Genomic DNA, 12,987 nt, shown 5'->3' with positions numbered 1-12,987 from the left:
TATATATAAATAAACAGCAAAGCTACACAAGTTCCTTATTTCATCATTCTCTTTGTCTAAAAAAAAATAATTAAAACAAACAAAAGCACAGATATTCTCAACCTCCCTTAAGTCCAGCTATCTTAGTCACAGTCAACAACAAAGATTTGCAGGACAGTTTAGAATAAAACTCTAATGCCTGTAACCCACAATCAGACTCCTAGTGTAACTTTAATCTGTAAGTTTGCCTACAAGCGATAGCCGATTTGAGTTTAGACAAGAGAAGGAAATGTGTGTTTTATGAAGCAAGTTCTCAAGAGTTCAGAGCACAACTATTATCTTGCTGGCAGGTTGGTACCCTAACCACAGAGAGAACACAGCGATAGATATGGAGTGGGCAGTACTTTCAGCTGGAGTGCAAGATAATTCTGGAGCAGAGACAGACCAGGCTCAGGTACACCTACTGTTATGGCATACTGGTGTAAACCTGCAAACTGGACCTTACTGTAAATCAGTTCCCGTATTTCAGTTATTTTCATGTGTGCTTCAAGCTGACAGTAATTAACCACCATTAGATAGTTTGGTTGAGACTAAATTGAACATGTCAAAGCTCATCTATAGTGGCTACTCAGAAATATGATTCCTGTAATGAAGGTACATCATCTACAGGGTCCAATTAACAGCATTTGTAATCAGTGGAGTCCGTTTCAGAGGAATCCATCATGTGCTAGCCAAAGTTTAGCCATTATTGCTAAATTCTGCTGTACGATTGCTTGAACGAAGTCAAACCCACAAGTCCACAGGATTGCATGTATCTAACGGAAAGCTGAAGGACGGACTGGCTTGGTTTGCCTCTGGTATCCGAGATGAGTCAATAGCGTTGCTCTAGACGGCACTGATGCTTTATCTCTGCAATGGAGCGTGTTCTCAGCAGTTACCACAGAAGCTGATATGGTTGGAAAGGCAAGACCGAGGTGGGGGCACAAATCTTATGTTGTAAATTCTTTAGCAAAACTGATTAGACAGATCAGTGTTGCGTTTCAGGAAACAATTTGAAATTAAGTCCTTGCTGTAGAAGCAGCCAGATAAAAAGGGGAAAACGTAACAGTACACACCAGTGACAGAAAACAGATGCCATGTAGGTGGTAAGAGATGCAACTTGCTACAAACATCTTAATTTCTGCTTATGTATTTTAAGCTATCCTTTAAAGAAAAAGACAAGCTCCAGAAATAATGCACCACTTCTGCATAGAAAAAAAATCAAGGAGTTGAAAATACAGATACATATTTTCTGAGACACCTCTTCAAGTAGAAATATTGCTACCTAGCCATGATGTAGTGACAGAATTAAACTAGAGCATCATTTCAGATGACTTGAAACAAAGCAAAGAACAAAAATCAAACATCAGTTTCTAATGGAATCAGGAATAACAAATGTCCATGATTTCAGGAGATGCAAAGTAGAACCTGAAAAATATTTAGTGCTACAAAAACTTAACATTTGTACATATTGCTCTATGGCACCACCTGAAAGATTAGTGAGGCTTTCTCCATCAGATTCGAATGCAACAGTATTTTCAATTCAACCTACCTGCTATTATCTGTGTGTCAAGCCAAATCTAAGTTGGCAGCAACACCACTTAGTAACGTTACAGGTACTGAAGCTACTTTAGAAGGACTGTAGGTATGGCAAGTCTGCTGATACTGCTGAGGCTACGCATTCACACTAGCAGCCATGCATTCACATAGCAGCCATAGGACACACTAGTTTCTTATACATCTGGTTAGTATAAAAAAAATCCAAACAGTAACATGGCAAGGTTTTGGCTTGACAAGCGTAACAACTTTCTCCTTGAAATTCCAGCCTTTTTTCCCCCCTTTCAATTAACTTAAAATCTCTTTTCCTCCTCACACAGAAAAAATAACCCTAAACAATCCCAAGCAGGAATTTCCTTCATTCATTGCGGTACAGAGGCAGGGAGACAGGAACCTATAATTGTCTCTTCCATAACAAGAAAAAGTTAAAGTATTTAGCATTAATCTTAGCTTAATCTTAAACTTCTAGTAGTTTTAATGTGGAGAGCAAAGGACAGGAAACAGAATGACAACCCTTACAAAACAACTGTCAAAAGGACAATGGCTTTTTATATCCTCTCATTTTTCACTTAAATGTATATTATAATATAGTTAGAGTTTGAAATTTAAGTTTTTTTCATAAGTTTGAAACAGCAAGAGGAAAATCAATATCAAGTTAAGTCCCATTTGAGGAGTGGAACAACACTTAAACCTGCCTGTATTGTTTAACATGGCTTCATTTCTCTGATGACATGGCATTCTTATTAAATCTGTAAAACATTGCTGAGTTGTTTAGGTTATTGGAGAATAAAATCACAATAACAGTTCACAACAAATGTTGGAGGTAGAGAGAAAAGGGAATATGAGGGGAAACTGCACTGAAGAAAGGTAGTTTCCTACAAATTAAATTTGAGCATCTTTCAATACAGTTAGCAAAACCCACTTGTATATTTACACTACAGCAGTCTGGGATTATACTAAGCCTCATCCCAAGCAGCGACAGTTAAACAGTAGAACTCCAGGCAACGTATATGCATCAAACTGATAATATTTAATTTCATATCATAAAGATCAACTTGGGAAACATGTTACAATGTAAACTGCAATCTTTTTCCTATCAGTGGCTGTAAGAGAAGTTTCAGGATCTGATGTGAGTTTACATCGGTACCACTACGTCACTGGCTCTTGACCACTGCTACTTTCAATGTCTAAGAAACATGACTGCTGCCCTATCTGTTACTATCACACTTTTCTCTAACCCATGTTAGAACACAACTTTCCAAGTAAATTATCCCAGTGAGAGTAGTCACTTACATTAACTCATTAGTCACGTTAAAGACATATTATTCTTTTTATAGTCAACATAAAAGCTTCAGAATATTGACTACATCCTCTCGGTCTCTTAAGGATTAATGAGGACCTTCAGTATCAAAAGCCAACCAAACAAAAAAGTTATGGGTTGTGTGAAAAGACAAGTCATCAAGATTGTTAATATTAACAAAATAAGAATAATCTCAGTATTAAAACTAGCACTTAGGAAACCAGTGACTACGGTAAACAAAACCAGGTTCTTCTAGTTAAGAATCGGCTTCTTGTTTCCCAAAAGCCTGTGATGGAGTTTGGTTAAGAGCTGGAGTTTGAAGTTAGGTCTTCACTGCTCTTTAGAGTCCGGTTCCATTTGAAGCAAATGGAACTGGCAAGACAGCAAGAAAAACAAAAACCTAAAAACCCCTGAAATACCTGGAGTACACATCTCAGTTATATAGTGCTCACCAATTTCTTTAAAATGGAACTGAACAACAGTCAGCTTCATTTTGCTGAGAGAACTATAACTAAGGCTAAACAAGCAAGAAATTGCCAGTTACAAATGACACACTACGGCTTTGAGTAACGAACACAAGATCAGAGTTTACTATATAACTAAGCTGCCTAAATTTGTGCATTATCTTGGAGAAAAGAAATTACAAGAGGAAATTAAAATCTGTAAAACCTGAGAAGTGTGATAGTATAGTAAAACAATGTGTATTAATAAGGGTGGCATTTCATCTCCAGGCTGAGCAAGGATGCTAAATCACTCACGCTACACCCTTGGTTCATATTGTCCACAGAAGCCTTTGATGGAATTGCAGCTACTGCAGTCGTAACACACAGTGTTACAAGCAAAACGCATGTATATTGGATAAAATTGAACAACAGCCTCAACCAATAACAGTGTTCTGCATGAATGAGAACAGAAACAAGTACTGCATATAAAAAAGGTCTGCTTACATTAAGGGCAAAACTAAGATGTGATCACGAACAAATTATACAACAGCATCTGCTCTCAAGTTGCCACTTCACAGCCAGAATTTAATAAATAGTATTCCCATTATTCATCTCATATTACAGTAGTATGTTTAACATACTAATAGGTATCCTAAATAGAAATTACTGACTGTTCCACACTAGCTGATTTCATAAAAGGCTATTCATACATCTTTCAGAAATAAGATTTAAGTAAAAAGGTGTTTTGACGTCTCTAGCAAATAATATCTTAACTATAGTGATTTGTCAGCTAATACTGCCCTTTTCTGAAGTAAGTATCAGTAGCAATTTCAGATAAATTTTCATCCAAGTTGAGGGGAAAAGAGTTTCTACATCTTACACTTTATTTCTTGATCATATTATGTGTGTACAAGTTAAAAACATAGGTTAGTAGTAAATGGTTATGGATTTAGTTACAAAATTAATTCAATCTGCAATTCAAACATTAGATTGGGCTCTCTTGCGCATTGACAGCAATAAAAATTAGCATTTTGCCCAGTGTTTTAGGGCTGTCCTCTTGAAGTCTGGTTACTATTAGGCAATGACTACTGTAACACTCGCTTCTGTAGACTCCTCCATTCAAATACTATTTTTACTCCCTTTTTTTGAACCTAATTATGGTAATAGTCAGTGTTGAAATAATGAACCTCTTCTGTCGCTACAGACAGTACACAGTGAACAGAATCTGTTGTGTGAGAGTGTCTTTTTATACACTATACGCAGACACTTTTCTGAGTAGAACTACACTTCAAAGTACAAGTTTATCTTTGTGGGACCACAAAGCAGCAGCTCTGTCAAAACCTCAAGTGATTCTTGAGAGATGGTAAATTCAAGATGATATTGTCAAATCAGTAAAAGAAAGTTTTGGTTTTGTGATTTCTGTTTCTCAGTTAAGACAATTTTATCCTACAACAGCAGACAAGACTGAAAAGTGCATACACATTAGCATACAAAGGGTGTTTACCTTGCATTCAATCTCTGCTTGTTTACGCTTTGCTTCGTTCAGCTGAGCAAGAAGTCCTTTGTTCTGTGCAGAAAGATACTGTACCTTCCCCTGTAGGTTGGAAACTTCTTGCTCTGCCCTTCGTAAATGGTTACTATTGATCTGATTCTGAAATTTAGGAAAAAAAAAAAGGAAAGAAAATACATGTTAAGGAGAGATCTTTGTTAATAATTTAACTCCCGAAGTCTGACAAGAAAGGCTTACAGATCATTTACTGTAGAAAACTTTTGATGAAAAAGCATTCACAATTTTCTAAGGGTAATAAAAACAGTGTGCATGACATTTAGTTTATGACCAGGATATTTAAATTGTTCTTAAACACCACATGACTTATTGTAAGAGCATTACTGCAAAGCTCCTGTACGTGTGTTTTTCTCAATCTCTTGCTAAGGTAAAGCAAAGATTTTGTGACCTCGTATCCCAACTACAGCAAGAAGCTGATGCATCCATGAAGTATCAAGTACGTCAGAAATATTATGTGCGTATTTCTCTGTCCAGTGCCTTCCTGAAAGTAACATGGCACCTTCATTAAGATCAGTGCATTAGTACAAGTCCCACTGTTTTTCTATGAAGCTGTGCACAGACCAGTACATAACGAGAACCAATGCATTTCTGTCAAATTATAGTTAAGCCGCATAAGGTTACACAAAGACTCAATGGGTAACACTGAAGTGAGAAGTACCTAAAGATCTTGTGACTAAGACATGTAATACAGTCAGCAGGATACCTATGCCCCCTACTGACTAAAACAAATACACAGATGGGGAAAACACAAAACCAGAGCACACGTTAACTGTAGTGAAACTGTATCAACACTTCAATGAAAACGTTAAAAGTTGAGGCAAGAGGAAACTTTTATTCAGTTGGTAGAGAAAAAGTGGTGCTTCTGTCAGAAAGAAGCCACCATGTGCGTTACAAATCCTTCTTCATCAACAACACTTATTAATTCAGTTGAAAGTTCACTAATATAGTATGAAATAACCAACTTCAGTGCACTTTCATTTCAGATTTGTTTGCTTAAACAACTTATTCCCTAGTTACACAAAAAGAGATCTTGGCAGACAAGTTATTTTTGGTTTTTTCTGCCCAAATCTCAGCAGTGGTGAATCTTACTTTTCATTTCTGGTATGGGAAAAGTAAAGCTTCTCCTAAAGCTCCCTGACAACTTGCAGCTATTTTGCTGAGAATCCACAGTTCAGTAACCAAATTCATGACCTCGGATAATCTAGTGCAGGCAATTTCACCAGAAGAAAGAAAACGCTACCATTTAAAGAACTAGAATTACTATTATCAGAATCATCAGTTAGGTTCGTGAAGTTTAAAACTCTTTAAACGTATTTTTGTTGTTACACCAGCTACAATTGAATTCATTAAGATTCACACACAGAGTCTACCACTTATTTCAAATGAGAAATTCAAAAAGCTCAGTCCTGGAAAAGGCTAAAGAGGAAACACTTCAGTACATTGGGCTGTATGCACTAGACTCTCCCTCCTAGTCTAGCAGCACTAAAAAAGTGCATTTTGGAACTAAACTCATGCCTGTAGATGGTAAAAGTCAGTGTAAAAGCATTTGACACTGATTTGCCAGCGTTCAGCTCAACTCACGTGCTGGTGCTCGGTAACTTACCTGTGTTTCCATCTCCATCATTCTTTGTTTGGTCTCCTTCAGCTCCGCCTGAGTTTCTGCCTCTCGCAATCGGACCGACATCAGCTCATCCTGTAGCTCGTTCACTGTGTTTTTTCTGGGAGGATCTTTCCATCTTCCAGTGGTACGAGCTAGATGACGCTAGAAAACAGCATGCCATTGCTGATCATGCCTGATCTTTCCTGGTGTTCCCTTATTTCATTTCAGGGCTCAGAGTTATATATAAAGGACAAGCTGCTATAGTGCTCCTGTTTGTCTTAAGAACTAAAAACCCACGGAAACTTAATAGTTTTAAGAACAGACAATTAAAAAGCTGAAGACAGTCATTCCCAACGAGAGCAAATCAGTGAATTGCAAGTATACCCTGAGACTTTTGCCTATTTCTAGCCCTTATTAATCATATTTAGTAAAGTAGGAATACTGATGAGGTACAGAACAGTTAGCTCACAGCACAGGCTCTCTGCCATCTATAACCAGGGACCAATTTCTAACATACTTTTGAAGTAAAGTTTCTTGTGGCAGCTGCATGTAAAAGTTCTCTCACCTCAGCAGCTTGATCCACAATCACCAGATTCTACTTGATATCTACATCTCAAAATTTCATAGTCTTTTGCTTTATCATAATTCATCAAAAATAAAAACCATTATAAGTGTATTGCTGTCCATACCTGCCAGTGTTCCTCCAAGTCTTTGACTTGCTGCCTCAGTTCTTTGAGACCCATCAGAGCTTCTGCTTCTCTTAATTTTACTGCAATCAGTTCTTCTTGCAGCCTAGCAACATTTTCCTCATCGGGGAGAGAGCTGTTCCTCTGCAACAAGGACCATCCACTTAAATACATATTTGAATAAAGTTGTGCTTAGGGAGATCCACTCAAAGATTATAGACATGGAATGATAATTCTTACTACTAACCAAACTTTATTAATTATACAGCCTTTGCAAAATAAAACCCCTCAAATACCTAAGTTCCTGGATATAGCGAGTGTACGTAAGGACCTTCCAACTGCCAACTACAGGAAAAAATTGACAAGGTAGTTTTGGGTATTCTGAACTCCAGATTTCCCCAGAGGGTATCCCTAACAAAACATTATTCACACTGTTTTGCACACATCATCAAAAACACGGAGAGAAATCTCAAATATTTTGAACTAGTTGATTTGTTTTAAAAAAGCAAATAAGGAACTGAAATTATGCCTTTAGATATTTAACTTTTATTTAGACTCACAAGAAAAGCAATAAAAGGAAATTTATTTTTTTGGAAGTAGGTCATCTGCGTTTGAAAAGGAGAAAATAGATGTTGACATTCATTAATATTGATAAACAACAACCATTCACGAAAATGTTTTACAGATGAAAGTGCATGAATGTTCACAAAAACATGAGGAAAAAGTAGAAAGACAAAAGACAGCTAAACAGAAAACAGGAACACACATGGCAGGAGTGACCTGAGGAAAATAAGAGTGATGAAAACACAAGAATGAAGTCTGGGAAGAAACAGATGGGAAGAAAAAGGGCATAGTCTGCCTTTTAAGTACATAGTCTCTACAATATCCCTACATCAAATTACTGGTCAACAAATACTCAAAGTTGACCTGTGCTTCATCACTTTTTACTGTATTTCTCAGTAGCAATTTTCAGCAAAACAAAGTGTGTTTGTAGATACGTAATACTGTGACAGCTGCCAGATGTTCTTGAGAGTAAAGTGCATGATTAACAGAGCATGGCACAACAGCCATTTTTTAGCATCTCCTTGGCTTCAAAATCATGGGATCCGAGTACTGGCTAATACAGGAAGTGACAGGGTGTGATTCTGAGTGTTTACACCTCTGTCAGTGGAGCCAGGCAAGCCTCAGGCTATTGAGCAGAACTTTCCCAAATTACATGGCATCTCCAGCAGCCAGGAGCTGTATTTATAGGAATTTGAGGGAGTTGACTTCAGCCACTTTCTTCTGTGCCCAAGTTCATTACGACACACTGAAATACAACCGGTACGTCAGTTTGTCTGGTACACTGGCATTTCCCCCACTGCTCCAGTTTTTCTTCACATTTAAGTTTTCAGTGTATGTTATCTTCATGCTGATGAAGGTTAAGGAAAGAAGTAGTTGCCTTCTGAACTTTGAAAAATGCTTCAGATCCTGAATTGGTACCAACGTTCAGTACAGTAAGAACTACCACACTACTGGCCTGTCAGACTCCCATCAAGCCCTTCAGATAATTAAAACAGTAAAATCTTGACTCCAGGGGGTTAATCTGATTACCTAGTACACATTCCTCAGCATATAGCTCTTTAAAATCTCCATGAAGAAAATTTCCAAAGCCAATACAACACAATCTGAAGAGCTTGCTGTATATTAGGTCAATTAGCGGGGTTTCTTTTCCTTTCTTTTATTTCTATTTTATTTTGCAGTTCAGTCTTTCTTCATAGAAAGGTAAATGTTTGACAGTTTGAGTTCAGCTCGAACTCTATCATCAGTAAGTTACCAGCTGGGATGGCACCCAAAAGCAGTGGAGATTTTGTTACTAACCACTGGAGGTATTCTTTCTGTGCCCATAATGGGATGAAGTGGGAGACACTCAAGACCTGGGATTGGTAACGTTGTTCATCTTCCCTCCTCCCCTCTCCAACTATTTAGTTTCACATCACCTCCACACACACCCTAAGCCTACTGCTCTTGTTGCAGGATATAATTTTGAAACAGTCAATGTTTACTGTAAAGTCTCCACCAGAATCCAAGTTTTCCACTGCAGTGGGCTTCAGGAACAGGAGAAAAGAAAACTTCAGGTTTGAAAAGCATCTTGCAATCACGAAAACACAGAAAAGAAGAATCTAGAGTACAGTTATAGCAAAAAGTTAGAGACCTGTATTCTGTTTCTAGTGCTATTTTATACAGAGGGTCCTGGTTTGATTTACCTTTTCCATCTCTAGAACTTTATCTTGCATCTCCTTCAGGGCACAATGGGATTCTGCTTCACTCAGCCTGGCTTGGACCAGCTCTTTTTCCAGCTGTAGCACAAAGTCTTCACTGTATCGTGAACTGCATTTATGCTACAAAGTTTGTAGAAATATGTTTAGTATGAAGCACAAATGGTTTGAAAGGGGGTTTATAGTCCAGATTTGGAGTGAAAAGTACATTCAAATGCTTAACGTTAGGAACACTAGCTTAAGATCAACAGAAGTGCTTACCCTCTGCAAGTCTGCTAGCATGTCCACGTAGACTGCTAACAGCAAGAACTCTAATGCTATGCCTCTCAAACAACGGCACCTCCACACAGCCAGATGTGTCAGACTAAAGTGAGACCCCTATTACTACTGATGAGCAACAACTCACTTCTCTGTTACCCAAACTGAGAAATTCTTAAAGGATCTATGATTATATTTTGATATGCAGAAAAAGATGCTTAGGAAAGAAACTAATTACAAGGTGAACACAAATTTCTGTCTCGGTCCCTACTCAAACTCTGGTTCAACAGAAGTCTTACACAGTCTTGGATTTGAAATAAAGCCATATATGCTTCAATTCACATTCACTTTGGTTAGCCCCTTTCTTGTAGTCCAACCCTTAGCTCTCGTTTGCTCACACTGTACATTTCTTCTGAGATTCTCTTCTAGGGCAAGCCTTGTGGATTTATGAGAGAAATCCAGCCACAAATAGCAGTGCAGCCTCTTCTAGACAGGCAGCATGGGCCCATGCTACAAAGAAATTCAGTTATGTCCATACGGGCCTTTCCCCAAAACTATCCCCACGCAGCTCTGCACACCCAAACACTCCTTCAGTAATAAAACAGCAGTTCAGACCTGAAGGCCACTCTTCCCAAACTTTGGGGGAAAGGGAAGAAATCCACAGTTCTGCTCAAGTAAGTTAATCCACCATTAATTTACCTCCTGACCGGTGGTTAGCTGGAATTAAAAGCAAGACCGATCCTTTCACTTTCTAAAGTACAATTTAATGAAACTGCATCTTTCAGCAGACACATGCAACTGAAGCCATACTAAGTACTTGGATTCAAAAGCCCACTTAAAGTGCATCCTGTAACTACTGACTGAACGAAAAAGTTATTTCCATTTTGGGTCACTTTAAAATGACTTCACCATGGATTGTCAGCCCGGCTTGACAGGTGATGCCATCCTAAATCAGCATTTAAGTTGCTGGTTTAGGAAAAACAGAAATGCCTGTTGAAATGCAAAAGCATAGTTGCCTAGTTACTGTGTATGCATAGCTACCCTGAAAATTAAGTTTAAAAGGAAATCATTTAATACCTCTTTGGTGCCATTACCTACATTGTGAAGAACAAACACTATACCTGGATTCATAGGTTAAGTTTTATTCAATTAACAATGCGACTTTAAAATGCATAATTATTCATTATACTAAAGACACAGCTATTTATTACTTTATGTTTGCATGAAAAAATTTAGATTTCTAATCTAAAAACAGTTGACAAAATTAACAGAAAAGGCTTCAGTCCCATATGATTCTGCTAGGGTACGACGTTCTCTGACCTTTAATGCACAAACCGAAGGCAAACAGGACAAAGCAAGGATTTACAACATGTCACTACATGTTCAAGGAAATGGTTTTTAATTCTTTTATACTTCTGCCTGCCAACTATGCCTTCCATCATGACTTACAGTGCAATCCAATTCAAAATCTACACTAACCTTAGTGTTACAATTTATTGTATTTCTTTCTATATATGTCTACAGGAAGCTACAACGAGGGGATATACACAAAGCATTAGAAGGCAAATACAGCTCATGCAAGCGGTCTCAGTGTTACTGAGACTATTTAAGTGCTCATCCTACTTAACTGTACAGTTGAACACACATGGAACGGTTAATGCACAAAAGTCACTGTATATTTAATATTAATTCACCCTTATACAACGCTAATTTAATTCATATTATTTTCAACCCACAGTGTCTTTGCCTCATAAGTGGAGGCAGTCCTGATTTGAGCGTAAGGAGAGGATGGGTAGACAATGCTGATGCATTTCTACAATTGCTTCACATGATATGGGAGCACAAGTAGCATTGTCAACGTGCAGACACCGAGAACAGGCAACAGCTCTTTCTTATTCCCTGCCTGTTTGTACACGTTCATAAGATGATACCCACAGCAACTTAAATAGAGTGCACGTTTCCTGTTCCAGACTTGATACATATGGAACGAGAACAAACGCAGCGTGCTTTCCTCAGGCAAGAAGTCCTCTTGTCCTTACCAGAAAATTCAGAGAAAGCAGCAGATTTGAAGAGCTGCACACATCCTGGATTTGCAACAATACGCGAGTGTACTCTGAATGGTTTTGGACTACAAAAATCTAACTGATACTTGCCAAATAGTAAGTAATGGAGAGTGTCAGAGAAGTCACTCATTTAGTTTCAGGCACAAGGCATGCCTGCTCTAAATCTGTCTTTACATTTTGCTTGCTTAAGGAATAGGTTAGGAGTACTTATCTATTTAGCAACAACAAACTTCAAATCGACTCCTGATAGACTGGCAAAAAAAATACAGCCAAGATCACAACAGATTAAAAAAAAAAACCAATGTCCACGTGTTCAAAGCTGTGATTTTTTGCTCCTTAAACACCACACAATTAAGTAATTCAGTGTATATAGTTAACAAGTTTATGTTCAAAGTGTTTGAAAACTATTCTGAAGACTGATTTTAGCAAAAATAAAATCTGCATTTGCCTTAAGCCCGAGAATTTGTGACAAAAACCAACGTGAACCCAGATTTCCAGGCACCAGCCAAACGTTTTAAACACAGTAACAAGGTTTTTCGTGGCTGTGTTGAATAGACATCAGCAATATACAGCACCTAAATGGAGTTCTACAGCCATTTACTTCTCCAAGAAACAAGTCCTCGCTTGGCTTTACACAACTGAATTTATTTTTCCCCAACTTCTTAAAATCTCCAAGACTGACACAACCATTCCTAATACTATTTGGGCCAATACATGTAATTACAGAATGCTTTTCCAGTCCTCTCTACTGAAGGGCAACTAACAGATTGTTCAGCAGCTGCCCAGCTGATTTTGTTCACACATTTAAACCCTAACTGCAGTATTTTACTGAGTACAGTATTTTATTTTCTGCTTTTTGGCTGCAAATCAGAACATAATTTTTAAAAAGTATGTTGTAAAATATAGGGAAGCCCTCCATAAAGTTGCAACACTCATTAACAAGCATGTATTTCCTTACCTATTACATAAATTATTATGCTCTTAATTACTATCAGTCATTTTAGCATGAGTTCCTGAAAAGAAACTATGCATTATGGAGTTGCTGTAACAGTAACTAAATACATGGCTATAAATTACCTTGCAAAATGCATCTTTTTCCATCTGAATGCTTAGTCAATTAAAATTCTGCCTTCACATAACACACATGAAGAGCCTTCTTTTAGCTTGAACTGCATCTCATTCCTCAGATTCAGTTTTCAAGCATTCAGACTGATGAACTGGGTAATCACTGAAAATT

At 37.7% G+C, this 12,987-nt stretch overlaps 1 protein-coding gene across 1 annotated transcript in view; it reads right to left on the bottom strand.

Moving 5' to 3' along the window:
* Positions 1–4,822: 4,822 nt before the first annotated feature.
* The window catches only part of EVI5 (ecotropic viral integration site 5), a gene marked incomplete at its 3' end in the record, with an annotated part of 29,890 nt that continues 21,725 nt past the window's right edge, over positions 4,823–12,987 (bottom strand). The window contains exons 12-15 of the mRNA XM_010189426.1: positions 9,418–9,552; positions 7,175–7,315; positions 6,489–6,647; positions 4,823–4,969 (exon numbers count right to left, since the gene is read on the bottom strand). Coding sequence (XP_010187728.1) covers positions 4,823–4,969; positions 6,489–6,647; positions 7,175–7,315; positions 9,418–9,552 — 582 coding nt within the window. The remainder of the gene's footprint in view (positions 4,970–6,488; positions 6,648–7,174; positions 7,316–9,417; positions 9,553–12,987) is intronic.

The sequence above is a fragment of the Mesitornis unicolor genome, unplaced genomic scaffold (assembly GCF_000695765.1).
Source record: "Mesitornis unicolor isolate BGI_N332 unplaced genomic scaffold, ASM69576v1 scaffold50837, whole genome shotgun sequence".
In the NCBI taxonomy this organism is placed as follows: domain Eukaryota; kingdom Metazoa; phylum Chordata; class Aves; order Mesitornithiformes; family Mesitornithidae; genus Mesitornis; species Mesitornis unicolor.
Note: the sequence above shows the minus strand (reverse complement) of the source record. Positions and strands in the feature narration are given on the sequence as shown.